The following is a 14,825-nucleotide window of genomic DNA, read 5'->3' as shown; positions in this document are numbered from 1 at the left end:
AAAGGCTCTTATGCCCACAGGGATGAGGCAGTTCTCATCACCTGAGTGCTTAGTATGTGACAGACACTGGGCTAAATGCTTTTCATAGGGGACTAATTTAGATCTCAGGGCCACCTAGTAGGATGGGTACTGTTTTACTTCATGATAAAGAACAGGGGCATAGGAGGTTAGGCAACTTGCCCTTGGTGACAGCCAGGATTAGAAGCTGGAGTTATCCTTGAGTGCCTACGCTCAGAAGCATGGACTTCAGAGTCAGAGATCTGGTTGGAGTCCTATATCTGATATATAGGAGTTCTGGTTTAGACCTCTTCTTCCATAAAATCAGAATGATGAAAGCATGTAATTCATAAGATTGTTGTGAGAATTAAATAAGACTATGTATAAAGCATTTAGCAAAACAGTTGAGAATAATAAGTGCTCAATAAACTTTAGGAGATAATGGTGATGATGATTACCACATGTTGGGGCTGGAAGAGAACCTGGAGATCCTGAGCTCCCTAACTTTACATATGAGGAAAAAGAAACTCAGCCAAATTCTGCAGTAAACTAAACCACCATCATAATAAAAGATAACACATATAGAGAGCTTATGTTGTGGCAAGCACTCTACTAAGCAGTATCAGGAATCAATGGATTTAGGCCTCAGCCTCTTGATGTGTCAGGTACTATTATCTCTGTTTTGCAGATGTTAAGAAATTAAGGCTCAGGAAGATCAATCAAGTCTCGTGCCCGAGGTCACACAGCTAATAAATGATGGAAATAGGATTCAACATATAAAGTATGTCTCCAGAATCTACTAAGACAATATGCAAGCTTCATGCTTTCATCTACTCATCCATCCATCCATCCATCCATCCATCCATCCTGTAACTCACTTCCTAAAGGCTTCAGTCAGCCACCCCTTAAGTCTGTGGCAGAACATGGTCTAGAACCTAAATATCCAGGCCCCCAGCCCAGTGTTCTTTCCCTGGAGCAGCTACTCTCAAACGTTTTGGTCTCAGTATTTTATCACACTCTTAAAAAGTATCAAGGACCCCTGCCAAAAGAGCAATTTCTTGGCTTGGTTTACGTGTGCTGTATCTATCAATATTTATGCTAGTAGAAATGGAAATAGGACTCCTGGGATGTTTACTTATTAATTTACAAATAAAAATATAAATAACATTTTCATCATATTAGTTTACATTTTAGCAAATCTACTTAATGTCTGGCTTAATAGAGGATATCTGGAGTCTCCTATTTGTCCCTGCCTTCAATCTGTTATATGTTGTATTGGTTGAAGTCATTTAAATAAAGAAAATCTGGTTTCACAGACAGGAGAAATATTTTAATAAAGTTTTTAGACAATTTTGGATATTTCTTTTTGATTCTACAGTAAAGGTGGGCTGCACTGTGAAACCTGAAACCATTTCAATTAACTTTTCACACTCTGTTACACTAAAATCCATTGGTCTAGCTTACATTTTTAATATACATTTTACCCATGCATTTTTTTTAAAGATTTTATTTATTTATTAATGAGAGACAGAGAGAGAGAGAGAGAGAGAGAGAGAGAGAGAGAGGGGCAGAGACACAGGCAGAGGGAGAAGCAGGCTCCACGCCCGGAGCCCAATGTGGGACTCGATCCCTGGACTCCAGGACCACGCCCTGCGGCTAAACCGCTGAGCCACCCAGGGATCCCCTCATGCATGTTTTTTAACATGCATTTGTCATTTGGAAAATATTGCTTCACTAAATTATGTGGATCTTCCAAATGTTGACACATTCCGTTATTCGATTTCAAAAAATTACATTCATTAATGTTACTGCTTATTTATTGAGGACAGTTTTAAGTGTTGAGAGCTGTCAAGTCCATGGGGGTGGATATAAGTTTTCCAAAATTCTAATTTTTGCTTGAAAGCTCACTTTTTTTTTCATTGAAACACTGACAACAAATGCTATAAGTTGTTTTCTGTGAAGTAACAGGCTCATTGCATCCATTTTCTACAAAACACCTGCCAAATAGCCAGTCATTTTTTTCAAGTAAAAATGGAATATTCTGAAAAAGGTCACTAGTTTAGCTTCTCACTCAGTTGCACAAGTGCTATTTCTAGAGACCATCATTGCAGTACAGTATGTAATGTAAAACCACTATATGTACTTTGCATTTCATTGCCACATAGACATAGGAAAAATGTGTACTCAAGGACCAAGGTTTAATAAAATTAATTTTTATCCTTCATCAAGAATATGCTGAGGTGGGGCACCTGGGTGGCTAAGTCAGTTAAGTGTCTGCTTTGGGCTCAGGTCATGATCCCACAGTCCTGGGATTGAACCCCTGCAGAGAGTCTGCTTCTACCCCTCCCCCGGTTTGTGCTCTCTGTTTCTCAAATAAATAAGTAAAATCTTTTTTAAAAAAGGAACATGCTGAGGCAAAGCTGGCCCTTTTATTTGAGCTATGAGTGCAAGGTGGTGAGGAAGATGGGAATAACTAGCATAGTTTGGTGGCACTGACTTGGTCTGTGCTAAGCCCCTGCAGCTGTACCCACTATCACTTTTGCACCATCAGTGCAGATGTCAAACACTGAAAAGGGCAACTAGTGTGTTCATTTCGTTATGAAGATGCTCATTGGAGCCAGGCTGCTGCCATGTCTTTGCGCTGACATTCATACCTCCTTCTCTTCAGTGTGAATTGGCAGCCCAGCCAGTGCTGGCTCTTGGAACCTGGTGAGGTCCTCATATGGAGTTACGAACTCTGAGCTGACCTCCACACTGATGGAAAAGAGTTGTTTGGTTCATCCCTAGCTCCCTGGGGCATAACAACACATCAAAGGAGTGACGCAAAATAGTAAGTTTTGAGAAAGAAAGGGGTTAAAAAATAAAACCAAATAATGTTGGAGATGGAGGCCAAATTTCGAAAGCCTTGCCACTCACCTATGATTTCCTTCACCAGAATGGGCTGGGAGTAGTACTTAGGCTCACTGGCTCCCGCGGCATTAATAGCCTTCACGCGCACAAAGATCCTTGCATCCGTAGGCAGGCCCGTGATGGTGAACTTGGTCTTCTCAATCAGATCTGTGTTTGCAACTATCCAATCTTCAGCTGGAAGTCCATAAAAGAAAAAGAAAAGAAGGAGAAAAGGTGTTTAGTGAAAGAAATCATCCTAACTGGTATAGTTGGCTCCAAACTAGTATTTTACTCATAATTAAATCAGTCAGAGGAAATATGATTTTGGTCTGGAGTCATACTACATGGGTGAGCATTTTTCATATTTAAATGAAAAATGGCCTAGAATGGCAAATGTAACTGACAGGAAGAAAGATAATCCGATTCTGTGATTTCTGAAAAGCCTTTTATTCAGGATACTATGATACCAGAGTAATCCTGAATCCTTGGCCACAGTTACTGAGATTCAGGATACTAGAATGATACTGAATTACAGTAACTGTCCCCAAGAATTTGGGAGCAGTTTTATTACAATTCAATTGTATAAGGATTGACATAATGATGACATTTGGCCTCCTACAGACGTTAAACTTCAGAACAGGAAAATGCTATTCTTAGGAATGAGAGACACAGATTTTTATAGTCATATCATCTGTTTTATCTCAGCTGCTTTTATTATGAGGTACTAAGATGGGCCTGGGGAGTCTGATCATGCTCCCAATTAGGAAGACAAGAAGCTAATATCCACAGCAAAAAGGAAACACAGTTCAGGAGCCAAGACCTGATAGAGAATTGGCGTAATTCTTTCACCTCAATCAAAAGGTTGGAATTTTTAAAAGGTTTTGGTAGCTTTGTCCATAAAATCAAGAGAGGGGTTTGCAAGTATTTCAACTTCTAAAAGTTTCTATGCATGATGCCCTCAGGGGAAAAAAAGAAAAAGAAAAGAAGTCTTGCACATTTCACACATTATGAGTTCACTGCCCGCCCACCCCCTTGATCTCTGAGGGCATCTGTATATGTGGGCAGTAGATGTACTTCATGCTCGGTCATGGAACATTCCCAGAAACATTATCATATAGTAAGAAAGTCTGAAAGCTTTCAGAAAATACTTTACCTGGTAGATCATATGCAGCCTCCCCATTTTCATCAGACTGTTTTGCTGATGTACCTTTGAGAATCCGTCATTAAAATTAATTAAAGACACCCACTTTCACACCAGGAGAATATCGTATCAGTAGTCAGCATTCTCTGTTAGTAAAGTATGCAAAGTATGCAAAGATATTTGTCTTCAGAGCAGTGACGGAAGAGACTAAACACAGTAGGAAGGGAGACAGTTCCTCAGGAGAGCCACAGCCTGCTCTGTTCAGACTGTGGTTTTTGTCCTGAGGCACCTGCCACAGAGAAGAGGAGGAGAGAAAAGAGGCTGGGCACTTCCAGTCGTGGGAACGAGAGGCAAAGAGGAACAAAGCAGGACCCTGAAGAGAAAGGAGGAGCAGGTCCTGGACTGCACACAGTGGAAAGGCCTAGCCTTTCACCTGTCTCTGCTGCCCTGGCCTGGGTGGGTCCTCCCAGGGACCCAGGGAACAAATGCCCCCACTATGCGGTCTGTCGTCACAGGATGGAGGTGAGTGCCCTCATGAGAAAGCCAGCCCTGTCTTCCCAGCTGCTGGGGGCGGGGGGGGGGGGGGGGGGGGGGGGGGGCAGCTCCCGGTTGCCACGACAATGAGCTCAGCAGTCAAGATGACAAATGGCACTCTCCCAGGGGGCCACATGCACATGGGGTGAGGGAATGCTGCAGGCTGGTGGGCTGGGGGTAGGGGCACCCCACTGGCTTGGGGTGATGCCTTTCCAGGTTGTCAGAGAGGAGCAGGGGAGCGAAAACCCTGGAAACTTCTCCTCTCTCTTCTATCCCTTTCAGGAGTATCAGGGGGAAGGAAGAGGGAGCCAGAGTATCTGGTGGCTGCCAGGGCATGTGGGTTGACACCAATGACTTAGAACCTTGAAAAAGAGATACGTCTTTAAGCCAATTGTCAGATTGGGAGCTAAAGTGCTGATATTATCAGAGTGAAGAGACAGTTGACGAGAAAGTGAAAACAGGAGACAGAAAATGTGCTCAAAAGAGTGAGGAACTGGTAAAGGAGAGACTTCAAGAGAAAACAGGACGAAACAAGATCAGAGGGGAACAAAAATAGCCCATCCCTTCACATCTGAACCACATTAACTGAGGAAAATGGAAGAAAGAAAATGGTGTCCGAAGGATGGGGAGGCATATGGAAGTTATTTGATACACGAGGAGAAGTTTTAAGAAAGAAAAGAAAGAGCTAGAGTGAAGGAAGATAGCAAAGAAGAGTAATGTGCTGCAGGCATTTAAAAAAAAATCAAAAAACCAAAAACCAAAACAAGAGAAAGGCAGAGTCAAAACCAACACACGATCTTATCAAAGAAAGAATTTTCTTACAGAATAAAACCTGACATGTCTAAAAGCATTAAACACTACAGAAAATTAGTCTGGAGGACAACAGCCATTAAAAAGAATGAAGAATAGGGCAGCCACATAAAGAAAGAAAAGACCACAAGAAGAAAGATATACACGAGAGATATACACGTTATGAAAGAACTTCCATAAAAAGCTAATTCCAAAACGTTATATGGCAAAATATATACATCATAATGACTGTGTACAAATACATATATGTATATATACATATACATATATATCTACACAGACCACACACAAAATCATGTAAAATACACTTGGTTGTATTTTATCTAAGGTGGGTAACATCAAAATGACAGCCATCTATCATTTTGCTGTATCTTCTTACTTTTTAAACCTATCAGAAAGAAAAGAGTAAAGAATTTGCTCTGTTTCATACATACACAAATGCTCGTCCTCAGCAGCCACATCCCATGTAAGAGTGGGAGACTTTGCTGGTGGGGGTGATATAAATAACTGACTGGACTACTCATCATTTTTTGACATGGGGGCAGGAGGAATGGAATGGGAATAAACCATACCTTGAAGCGCTCAAGAATCTACCTGCTGCATTAGTGACACCCCCCGCCCCCCACTGGGATTCCAGGCAACTTTCCCATAACGTCCCCACTACTTTTGGTTAATAACTTTCTAAGCCCTGGAGAATTCAAGCAGAGCGATCTGTGAGTGAAGCACGGGAAAATGGAACTGTTACCAGGATACCTTGTCCCCCCCATCTTGCTCCCTTGCAACCGACATCAACGCTGGTCATTTCCAGGGACACCCCTATCCAGGGGCCTGGGATTTCCTTTTCAGCAGTTTTCTCTTCATACAAGGCTTCTTTTCTATGGAGCTTTTCCTCCTGGGAAGGTGCCTTTGTGTTCACATTCCTCATTTCCCAAATGTACTCTGTAGTTTCTCTTTCCTTCATGTAAGATCTGCTTTTGGGATCTGAAGGGTTTTCTCAGAGGTTAAGTCTTGGTCCATGATTTGTAGAGGTGGGAACAAGCTTCCCTGTGCACAGGTTACCTACCGTCACTAGAGTGGAGCCTGGGTTCACACTGGGACAGTTCTATTCACCGATTTTCACATCCCATCAAGCAGGAAATCAAAAATCACAAGAGGCTTTCAATGAATTTCATATTATTTTTGGTTTTAGGTACACTCTGGCCCACATATTCTTGTGTTGTTTCTCTTTTTCTATTATTTCTATCAACATTTCTTTTTTGCCTGTTTCTCTTCTCCTCCTAAATTAAAGTGATTACATTTTTATATATTGTGACAAGTTCCTGTCACATGCAAACCTATTGTATATACTCTGGGATTTAATGCTGCTTCCTCTAAGCACTGAGAGTTGTCCTTAATAATAATAATAATAATAACAACAACAACAACCACAACAACTCTTCTTTAACTCCTTCTTCTTCTCCTTCTTCTTCTTTTCCTTTAGGAAGGCAGGGGATGATCACCTGCTAGACAAATATATAGTCTCTCCTTATCATCCAGAAATAAGCAGCACTTTGATAGCTGACCTCTGCTCAGTACAGGGTTTAGAATTTCCAACTTGCTTCATCCTAACTAGACTTTTATTTTGCTTGGTACAATTTAATTCCACCAATTCAAGAAGTGGAAATCCCTGAAGTTTTGCCAGAATCCCTTCCTCCTTGGGCATCTTAGACCTTCTTATGTTGTCTGATCCGGCAGGATATTTTTGAGATCTCCATTTGTTAGTATTGAGTACCAAAGAAGGGCGAAATTGTTATCCATCTTAGAAGGATGACCTTTGCTCATTTTCGATAGGAAGGTGAGGATTTCCCAAGAATGAGCAACAAAAGAAATGGGGGAGCATATCTCACCTATTGATGATGGTATTCATCTTAACTACCAGTTGTACTTACTTCCTTCAAAGCAATACTCTAGCACATAGCCATCTAAACCTGCTGCACCAATCTGGTCTGGAGGCCGCCACTTCATCGTGACAGTGGTGTCAGTTACAGAGTCCACGGTCAGAAGGGTAGGAGGGCTGGTTACAGCTTCAAAATTTAAAAAAAAAGGGGGGGGGAGGGGGGCAGAAAAGAAGAAATTATTAACTATAGTGTTACAGCACCAGCTGTGATAAAATTAACTAGAATACAAATAAAAATATACACATAAAGCTCATGTTTTAATAAAATTCAGTGAAGATTTCTTAAGCAGATGCTGTGTGGAAGGCAAGGATCTGCTAGGCATAGAGAATTTTAGAAACACTTTCCCTCCGGTTTGGGAGGTTAGTGTGGGAGGTTGGGAGGGCACAAGGAAATTGAAAAAAGTTAAAGCTTGAGATCTAATGGTCCAGAGAAAATCCCCTAACCCTCTAAATTTAAAGTGCAAACTCTTGAACCAAATCTTTTTTCTACTGAAAAAAAGTACTTCACTACCATAAAAGAGTGAAGACATCTTATCTTGGTTTCTTTGTCTTTACCCAACTGTCTTTGTTGGACTAACAGATAACATTTAAGGTGTGATTGTAAAGCAAAGAGACTCGTTTCCAAGTGTGCTTTCAAAGTGGTCTCTTTTTTAGTCATAGTGTTTACACCAAGGTGCTGGTTTATACCTTCAGAAGGACAAACGGGGAGTGGTCACGTGTCAGCAGACTCAGCTACCTGTTTTCAGTGCGAAGTAGCAACAAGATAAGTAGCTCTTATAAGAGCTCTCACTGGAATTCTGGTAACAAATCCCCCAGTTTATGTTATAAAGACATTCAACCCTACCAAACTGTTTTTCATTTCTTAGACAGAAAATTGCCCCTAATTGCCTCCAGCCTCCAGCTCACCCACTACTCTAAGAAGCTTCCAGGTCTGTTCCAGTTAGAGGCCATAAGGAAGCAGTCACAAGTCAGAGCAATGATTTCCATGACAGACATACATCTCTATTGACTCACCCAAAGGAACGAAAGGCTTGGAGGGCATACTGGGTTTGGAGATGCCGATGGCATTGACTGCAAAGATGCGGACCTCATAGGCCACACCTTCAATCATCTTCTTGGGCTCAAAAGTTGTTTCTTTGCAGAGATCAAAATTTAGCCTCATCCACCTGGAGCTTTGTTTCTTCTTCCTCTCAATGAAGTATCCTGCAAGTGACACAAAATGGAAACTGAGGTTTTTCCATGGTCTCCAAAATTAAACTTTGTTGGGTGTTGAAATTCTTAAAATTTCCCATATTCTTAGCACTCTAAGTGAAATATTCAGGTATGCATATATTTTTAAGCCACCTTATTCCATCAGTTGTTTGAGAGAGATTACAGGGAATACAAACATTAATATTATAGGATATAGAGAAAATAATATTAAAATACTAAAAACAATATAAGAAAATTGTATAGGAAGAGAAAGAGAGAAAAACAAATCAGATATGTAGACTGTAGAAACTTATACCATTTCTAGGGTTGATTAAAAGATTTGACTCCAAGTCCCAACAATGTAGGTAAGAAGAGGGAAATGACCAGTTTTATGAGCTTCAAGTAGAAAAAAATTCTTGTTACATAGGGAAAGGAAATTCTTCTAAATATTTATCTCTAAAAGAAATTTCTTCATAGACATAGCTCTATGGAATGAGACATTTACTGACTAGGACAATTTAAAGTTAGACTTATAGATGTTGCAAAACTAGATAATAAATGTAAATGTCAAATAGAAAAAGAGAATAGGCAGCCAGAAGATATTCATCAGAGTTATTTAAGTCTCAAGTACTCACAGAGAATTCCAAAATATAGTTCAATTTGAGTGGATATTTAAAGTCATGGTATGATGGGTTTTCTGCTAAGTGCAATATTTTAAAATGTGCTCTATGTTAATGAGCATAAAGAGGATTCCAACTCCACTGGCAATTCCACAGACTGACCAACATATAGTTACCTAAGATTGGGGACCCTCCATCATAGGCAGGAGGCTCCCAGTTCATGATACACCAATCATCTCCCACATCTGTCACTTTTGGTGCCACTGGAGGATCAGGGATGTCTGTAGCAAACAGAAAATGGAATAGAATAATAAAATAAAAGTGAGAGCACTAAGTGTTAATTGGAAAATAAAATTTTTTTAAACATTTTCTTTTCTTTTTTTTAAATTTATTTATGATAGTCACAGAGAGAGAGAGAGAGAGAGAGAGAGGCAGAGACACAGGCAGAGGGAGAAGCAGGCTCCATGCACCGGGAGCCCGACGTGGGATTTGATCCAGGGTCTCCCGGATCGCGCCCTGGGCCAAAGGCAGGCACCAAACTGCTGCGCCACCCAGGAATCCCGGAAAATAGATTTTTTGGTGATAATCATCAAAGCAGTGTTTTTTCTAAATACCTTTCCATGTTTATTCAGATGCACATAGTAACTAATTTAGGCAAAAAGTCACACTCCATATGGGATAGGTGAAGGTGAATCTGATAAAGATAAAAATAATGATGTATTTAAGTCCTTTAAACTAGCATTGCAACATTAGAGAACAAGCTCCATGGAAGGACACTTGTCCTTTACCTTGAAAATGGTAACTAAGAAAACTAAGAAATTATTGTCTAAATATCAGAAGTGATTTTGTTTTATGTTTTTTAACTACAAAGTGAACTTCTAGCAGAACTGAATCAAGGACTAATTGTTGTAAATCAGTTGGAAGAATCAAGATGTTGACTAGTAGAAATCCAAGTTGAAAATGGCAAGCTACCATGTCTTGTTAAAACAGTTCAGCACCTGATAAAGTGACCCTCGTTTCTGTTCCATTTGGAATATATATCTTGAGGGAAAAATAAAGTGAGATGAAGAGACCATGAGAGCTTGGCCCACCAATAATCTGCGGGACTCATTTCACTTGGTTTCAGGCTTATGAAAAATGCACTTAGGAGGTCATCTAAGGACCGAGACAGATCTTACTCTTCCACAATGATTGTGATGTTGGAAATTGTTTAGCAACTGTGTTTCAGTGACTTTAGCGGGCACCGGAAGGAAATATGACTGTGGAGAGCTAATGACCAGCAGCCGCAAATGGCTGACTTTAATTATGCATTCCTGCAATTGGACGTCTAGGCAAAGAAAAAGAAGAGAAAGGAAGGGAAGGGGTGGGAAAGAAATTTTTAAAGAGGAAAGGAAAGAAAAGAGAAGGAAAGAAAAGGAGTGGCAAAGGTAGAAAGATGGTGATTTCTAAAAGACAGCTATACTGTGTTTTTCTTTGTTGTGTATCCAAAAGAACTGGGAGAACCAAGAGCTGGCAAAGTCTACTCTGGATGTGGATTCATGTCAGGTTGATTCTAGAAGTCTGTGGACCCGGAGGACTTACCTACAACTTTAATCTTGATGCTTGCATGTGCTTCCCCAGCTTCATTTTTCAGATTTATGTGGTAAACACCAGAGTCATCTCTTTCAGCGACATCAATGACCAGGGTGCTGCTGTCAGGGTAAGATTCTGCTCTTATCCGGCCGCTGCCCTCCATAATGGCCTAAGAAGGAGAGAAACAAAATATGGCACGACCTGTATGACAAGGACTACCCCAGAATGCCTTAGAACCTAAGCTGGATGTGGTGCGAATGCCTAAAAAACATATTCTTGGGGATCCCTGGGTGGCTCAGTGGTTTAGCGCCTGCCTTCGGCCTAGGGTATGATCCTGGAGTCCCAGGATTGAGTCCTACATTGGGCTCCTGCATGGAGCCTACTTCTCCCTCTGCCTGTGTCTCTGCCTCTCTCTCTCTGTGTCTCTCATGAATAAATAAATGGAATCTTAAAAAAAAAAAATTCTTAGTGTGATCCTCCGCCAACCCTAAGGACAGAGGTATTAACATCCCATATTGCACAGAAGAAAGCTGTGGCCCAGGGCCGTATGGCTAAAAATGAGAAGAACTGGGATTTGTCTCCAAAGCCCACTAACCATGAACTCACTGAAAAAAAAGCTGGAGGACTAAAAATATGGCTGCAGAAGTGTTATTTTAGGAGAGGAGCCTCTTTGTATGTAAAATTAGAACACTAAAATTTATATCAGGGACTAATCCTTATTTGCCTATTTCCTTATACATCTTAAAAATTTAGAAATACTGAAAAGGGCTGAAGAAGACCAGAATGCTGATTTTCCATACAAGTTGTTAAGAATGGATTTTAAGTTGTTAAGTATGGATTTTTCCCTTCTGATGGGACACAGGACACAAATGAATGTCTAATTCCCAAAGGAAAGACAGGGTGAGGTTGGGCCTTCCATTATACTTTCTTTTTTTTCTCCTTTGCCTCCTCCTCCTCCTCCTCCTTTTCCCTTGTCTTCTACCTCACTTCTTCCCTTTCTTCTTAAACCAGAAATTTAAAATAGCATTCCATTTTTCTGCTTCTTAGGTCATATCTCTTATGGACAACGAACAGCCAGTTATAAAGAGAAAAAAACAGAGGCGGCCATGGTAATTTAGAATTCTAATAACTATTAAATTAACTCGTTACTCTTTTGGGTCTGGATTGGAACTCTTACATCTTCAATAACAAAAGATTGTGACAACATTAAGAATGCTGCAATAGTTTATAGTTTTCATAACTCCTCCTTTTTACAATAGAACAAAATTTCCTCATATTAGCCAAATTCTTTTTTTAAAAAAGATTTATTTATTTATTTATTTATTTATTTATTTATTTATTTATTTGAGACAAACAGAGAGAGGCAGAGACACAGGCAGAAGGAGAAGCAGGCTCCCTGCAGGGAGCCCGATGCAAGATTCAATCCCAGGACCCCGGGATCACGACCTGAGCCAAAGGCAGACACTCAACCACTGAGCCACCCAGGTGCCCCCATATTAGCCAAGTTCTAATCTTAAGATCATAAAAGATGTTCTGCTTTCTTTTTAATGTGAAAAGAAAAATACTTATTTAGGGTGGTGTTATGTTATCTTCTTTAGTTTTCCCTAATTTCTTTGCTTGTCTATTGTGGTATCATTTATAATAGAGTAAAATTCACACTTTTTAGACAGAGTTCTATGAATTTTGACAAACTTGTGTGATTGTGTAACCACTACTGCAATCAATATACAGACCATTCCTGTGACCCCCAGCAGTCACCCAATGTTCCTTCATCATCAACTCCCTCACCCCACACTCTGGTTCTTGGCAGCCACCAATCTGTTATTCATCTCTCTAGTTATCCTTTTTCTAGAATGACATATAAAGGACTCCAACCATATGTAGCCTTTTGAATCCGTCCTCTTTCACTTAGCATAATGCTTTTCAGATTCATCCATGTTACTGCATATATTACGTGTACCTTCCTTTTCACTGTTGGGTAGTATCCTATTGTATATCCCATGTGCAGTTGGTTCATGCATGTACAAACTGTATGTTTGTAAAATTGGACTTTTTGGGTTGTTTCCAAGTTTTGCTAATTATGAATAAAGCTGTTATAAACATTCATGTACAAGTTTTTGTGCAGACATATGTCTTCACTTCTCTAAGGTAAATGCCTAGGAATTTCTTTGAAGAGTTGTAGGGTAAGTTCATATTTAACTGCATAAAATACTACCAAACTCTTCCAACGTGGGTGTACTATTTCGCATTCCCATCAGTGATGTGTGAGTCTTTAGTTGTTCCATATCTTTATAAGCGTTTGATATTGTGTGGTTGCTGTTTGGCTTCTTTCATTCAGCATAATTATTCATCCAAGTTGTTGTATAAATCCTCTATTGCTAGTAATATCCCATTGTGTGGATATCCTATAATTTTTTATCCATTCATTTATTGATGGACATTTGCATTATCTTCAGCTTCTGGATATTATAAGTAAGGCTACTATGACCATTTGTGATAATAGAATTTTTTTGTAGGCTACACTGAATTTTCTATATCTATGATTATGTCATCTGTAATAATATGTACAGTTCTACTTTTTCCTTTCTAATATGGATGTCTGTTATTTCTTTTTCTTACCTGATTGCCCTGACCAGAACCTCTAGTACAAGGTTGAATGGAAGTGGTGAGGATGGGGTGGGGGTGGGGGGGTGGTTCCTGGCTGGTTTAGTTGGTTAAGTGGCTGCCTTCGGGTTGGGTCCACATGGAGCTCCTCATCAGGCTCCCTGCTCAGTGGGGAGCCTGCTTCTTCCTCTACCCTGTTTGCACTCTCTTGTGCTTGCTCTCTCTTAAATAAATAAATAAATAAATTCTAAAAAAAAAAAAAAAAAAAAAAGAAATAGTGAAGATGGATATCTCTTTTGCTCCTGATCTGAGGGAGGGGAACCTTCAATCTTTCACATTAAGTAGAATGATCACTGTAGGATTTTCAGATGTTTTTTTATCATGTTGAGGAAGTTCCTTTTACTTCCTAGTTTGCTGAGAGATTTTTATTAGGAATGGATATGGGATTTTGTTAAATGCTTTTCTGTGTCTACTGAGATGATCATGCTTATTTTTTCCTTGTTTGTTAATATAGTGAATTATCTTAATTAATTTTCAAATGTGAAGCCAATCTTTGCATTCTCAGGATAAAACCCAGTTGGACATAATGCATTATTCTTTTTATATATTATTGAACTTAGTTTGCTTAATTCTGTTTATAATTTTTCATCGATGTTCATGAGTGATATTAGTTTATAGTCTTCTAATGTTTTTTTTTTTTCTGGTTTTGCTATAAGGGAATAACTGGGCTTCAAAAAAGAGTTGGGATATACCCCTATTCTCTTTTAAATTTTCTGGAAGAGTTCGTGTAGAATTGGTATTATTTTTTTCTTAATCTTTGACAGAATTCTCCAATAAAGCCTGGAATTTTCTTTCTGAAAGGTTTGTAACTACAAATTTCATTTCTTTAATAGATATGGGGTTATTTAGTACTGACTTAATAGCATTCTGCAAATTCTAATATGTGGTATGCTCATAAATATTTTCTAATTTCCCTTGTGATTTCTTTTTTTGATCTATAAATTATTCAGAAAAAATGTTAGTTTCCTAATATTTGAAAATTTTCCAGATACCTTTCTGTTATTGATTTCTATTTAATTCCATTGTGATCAGAGAACTTTGCATGAATTAAATCCTTTTACATTTATTGGGGCTTACTTATGGCCTATCTTGGAAATTTTCCACATGCAATTTTAAAATAATGCCCATTCTGCATGTGTTGGACTGTTCTATAAAAGCTAATTAGATCACGATGGTTGCCAATATTGTGAAAACCCTGAATATCCTTACTGATGGTCTCTCTACTTGTTCAATCAACTACTGAGAGAAGAGCATTGAAATCTCTAATTTACCTATTTTCTTTGCAGTTCTAGTACCTTGCTATTTGTTTTCTACTTCTCTCATCTGTTCTTTGTGCCTCTTTTTCTGCCTTTTTTAGATTAAGTATTTCTTGCGACTTCATATTATGTCCTTTGTTGGCTTATCAGCTATAACTTATTATTTTAGTGCTTCCTTTGGGGCTTATCATCTACATTTTTAACTTTTCAGCCTC

The 14,825-nt window shown here is 39.3% G+C and overlaps 1 protein-coding gene across 11 annotated transcripts in view; it reads right to left on the bottom strand.

Moving 5' to 3' along the window:
* The window catches only part of MYBPC1 (myosin binding protein C1), an 84,281-nt gene that overhangs the window by 15,490 nt on the left and 53,966 nt on the right, over positions 1 to 14,825 (bottom strand). For 7 of the 11 annotated variants that reach the window (XM_038558819.1, XM_038558825.1, XM_038558817.1 and 4 more), the window contains 6 exons: positions 10,700 to 10,859; positions 9,295 to 9,399; positions 8,322 to 8,510; positions 7,300 to 7,434; positions 4,040 to 4,093; positions 2,914 to 3,081 (listed from right to left, as the gene is read on the bottom strand). In XM_038558819.1, the coding sequence (XP_038414747.1) occupies positions 2,914 to 3,081; positions 4,040 to 4,093; positions 7,300 to 7,434; positions 8,322 to 8,510; positions 9,295 to 9,399; positions 10,700 to 10,859 (811 nt within the window). The remainder of the gene's footprint in view (positions 1 to 2,913; positions 3,082 to 4,039; positions 4,094 to 7,299; positions 7,435 to 8,321; positions 8,511 to 9,294; positions 9,400 to 10,699; positions 10,860 to 14,825) is intronic. The other 4 variants (XM_038558821.1, XM_038558826.1, XM_038558824.1 and 1 more) reach the window with 1 other exon arrangement.

This window comes from Canis lupus, chromosome 15 (genome assembly GCF_011100685.1).
Source record: "Canis lupus familiaris isolate Mischka breed German Shepherd chromosome 15, alternate assembly UU_Cfam_GSD_1.0, whole genome shotgun sequence".
NCBI classification, from domain to species: Eukaryota; Metazoa; Chordata; class Mammalia; order Carnivora; family Canidae; genus Canis; species Canis lupus.
This window is presented reverse-complemented; position numbering and strand designations above follow the sequence as displayed.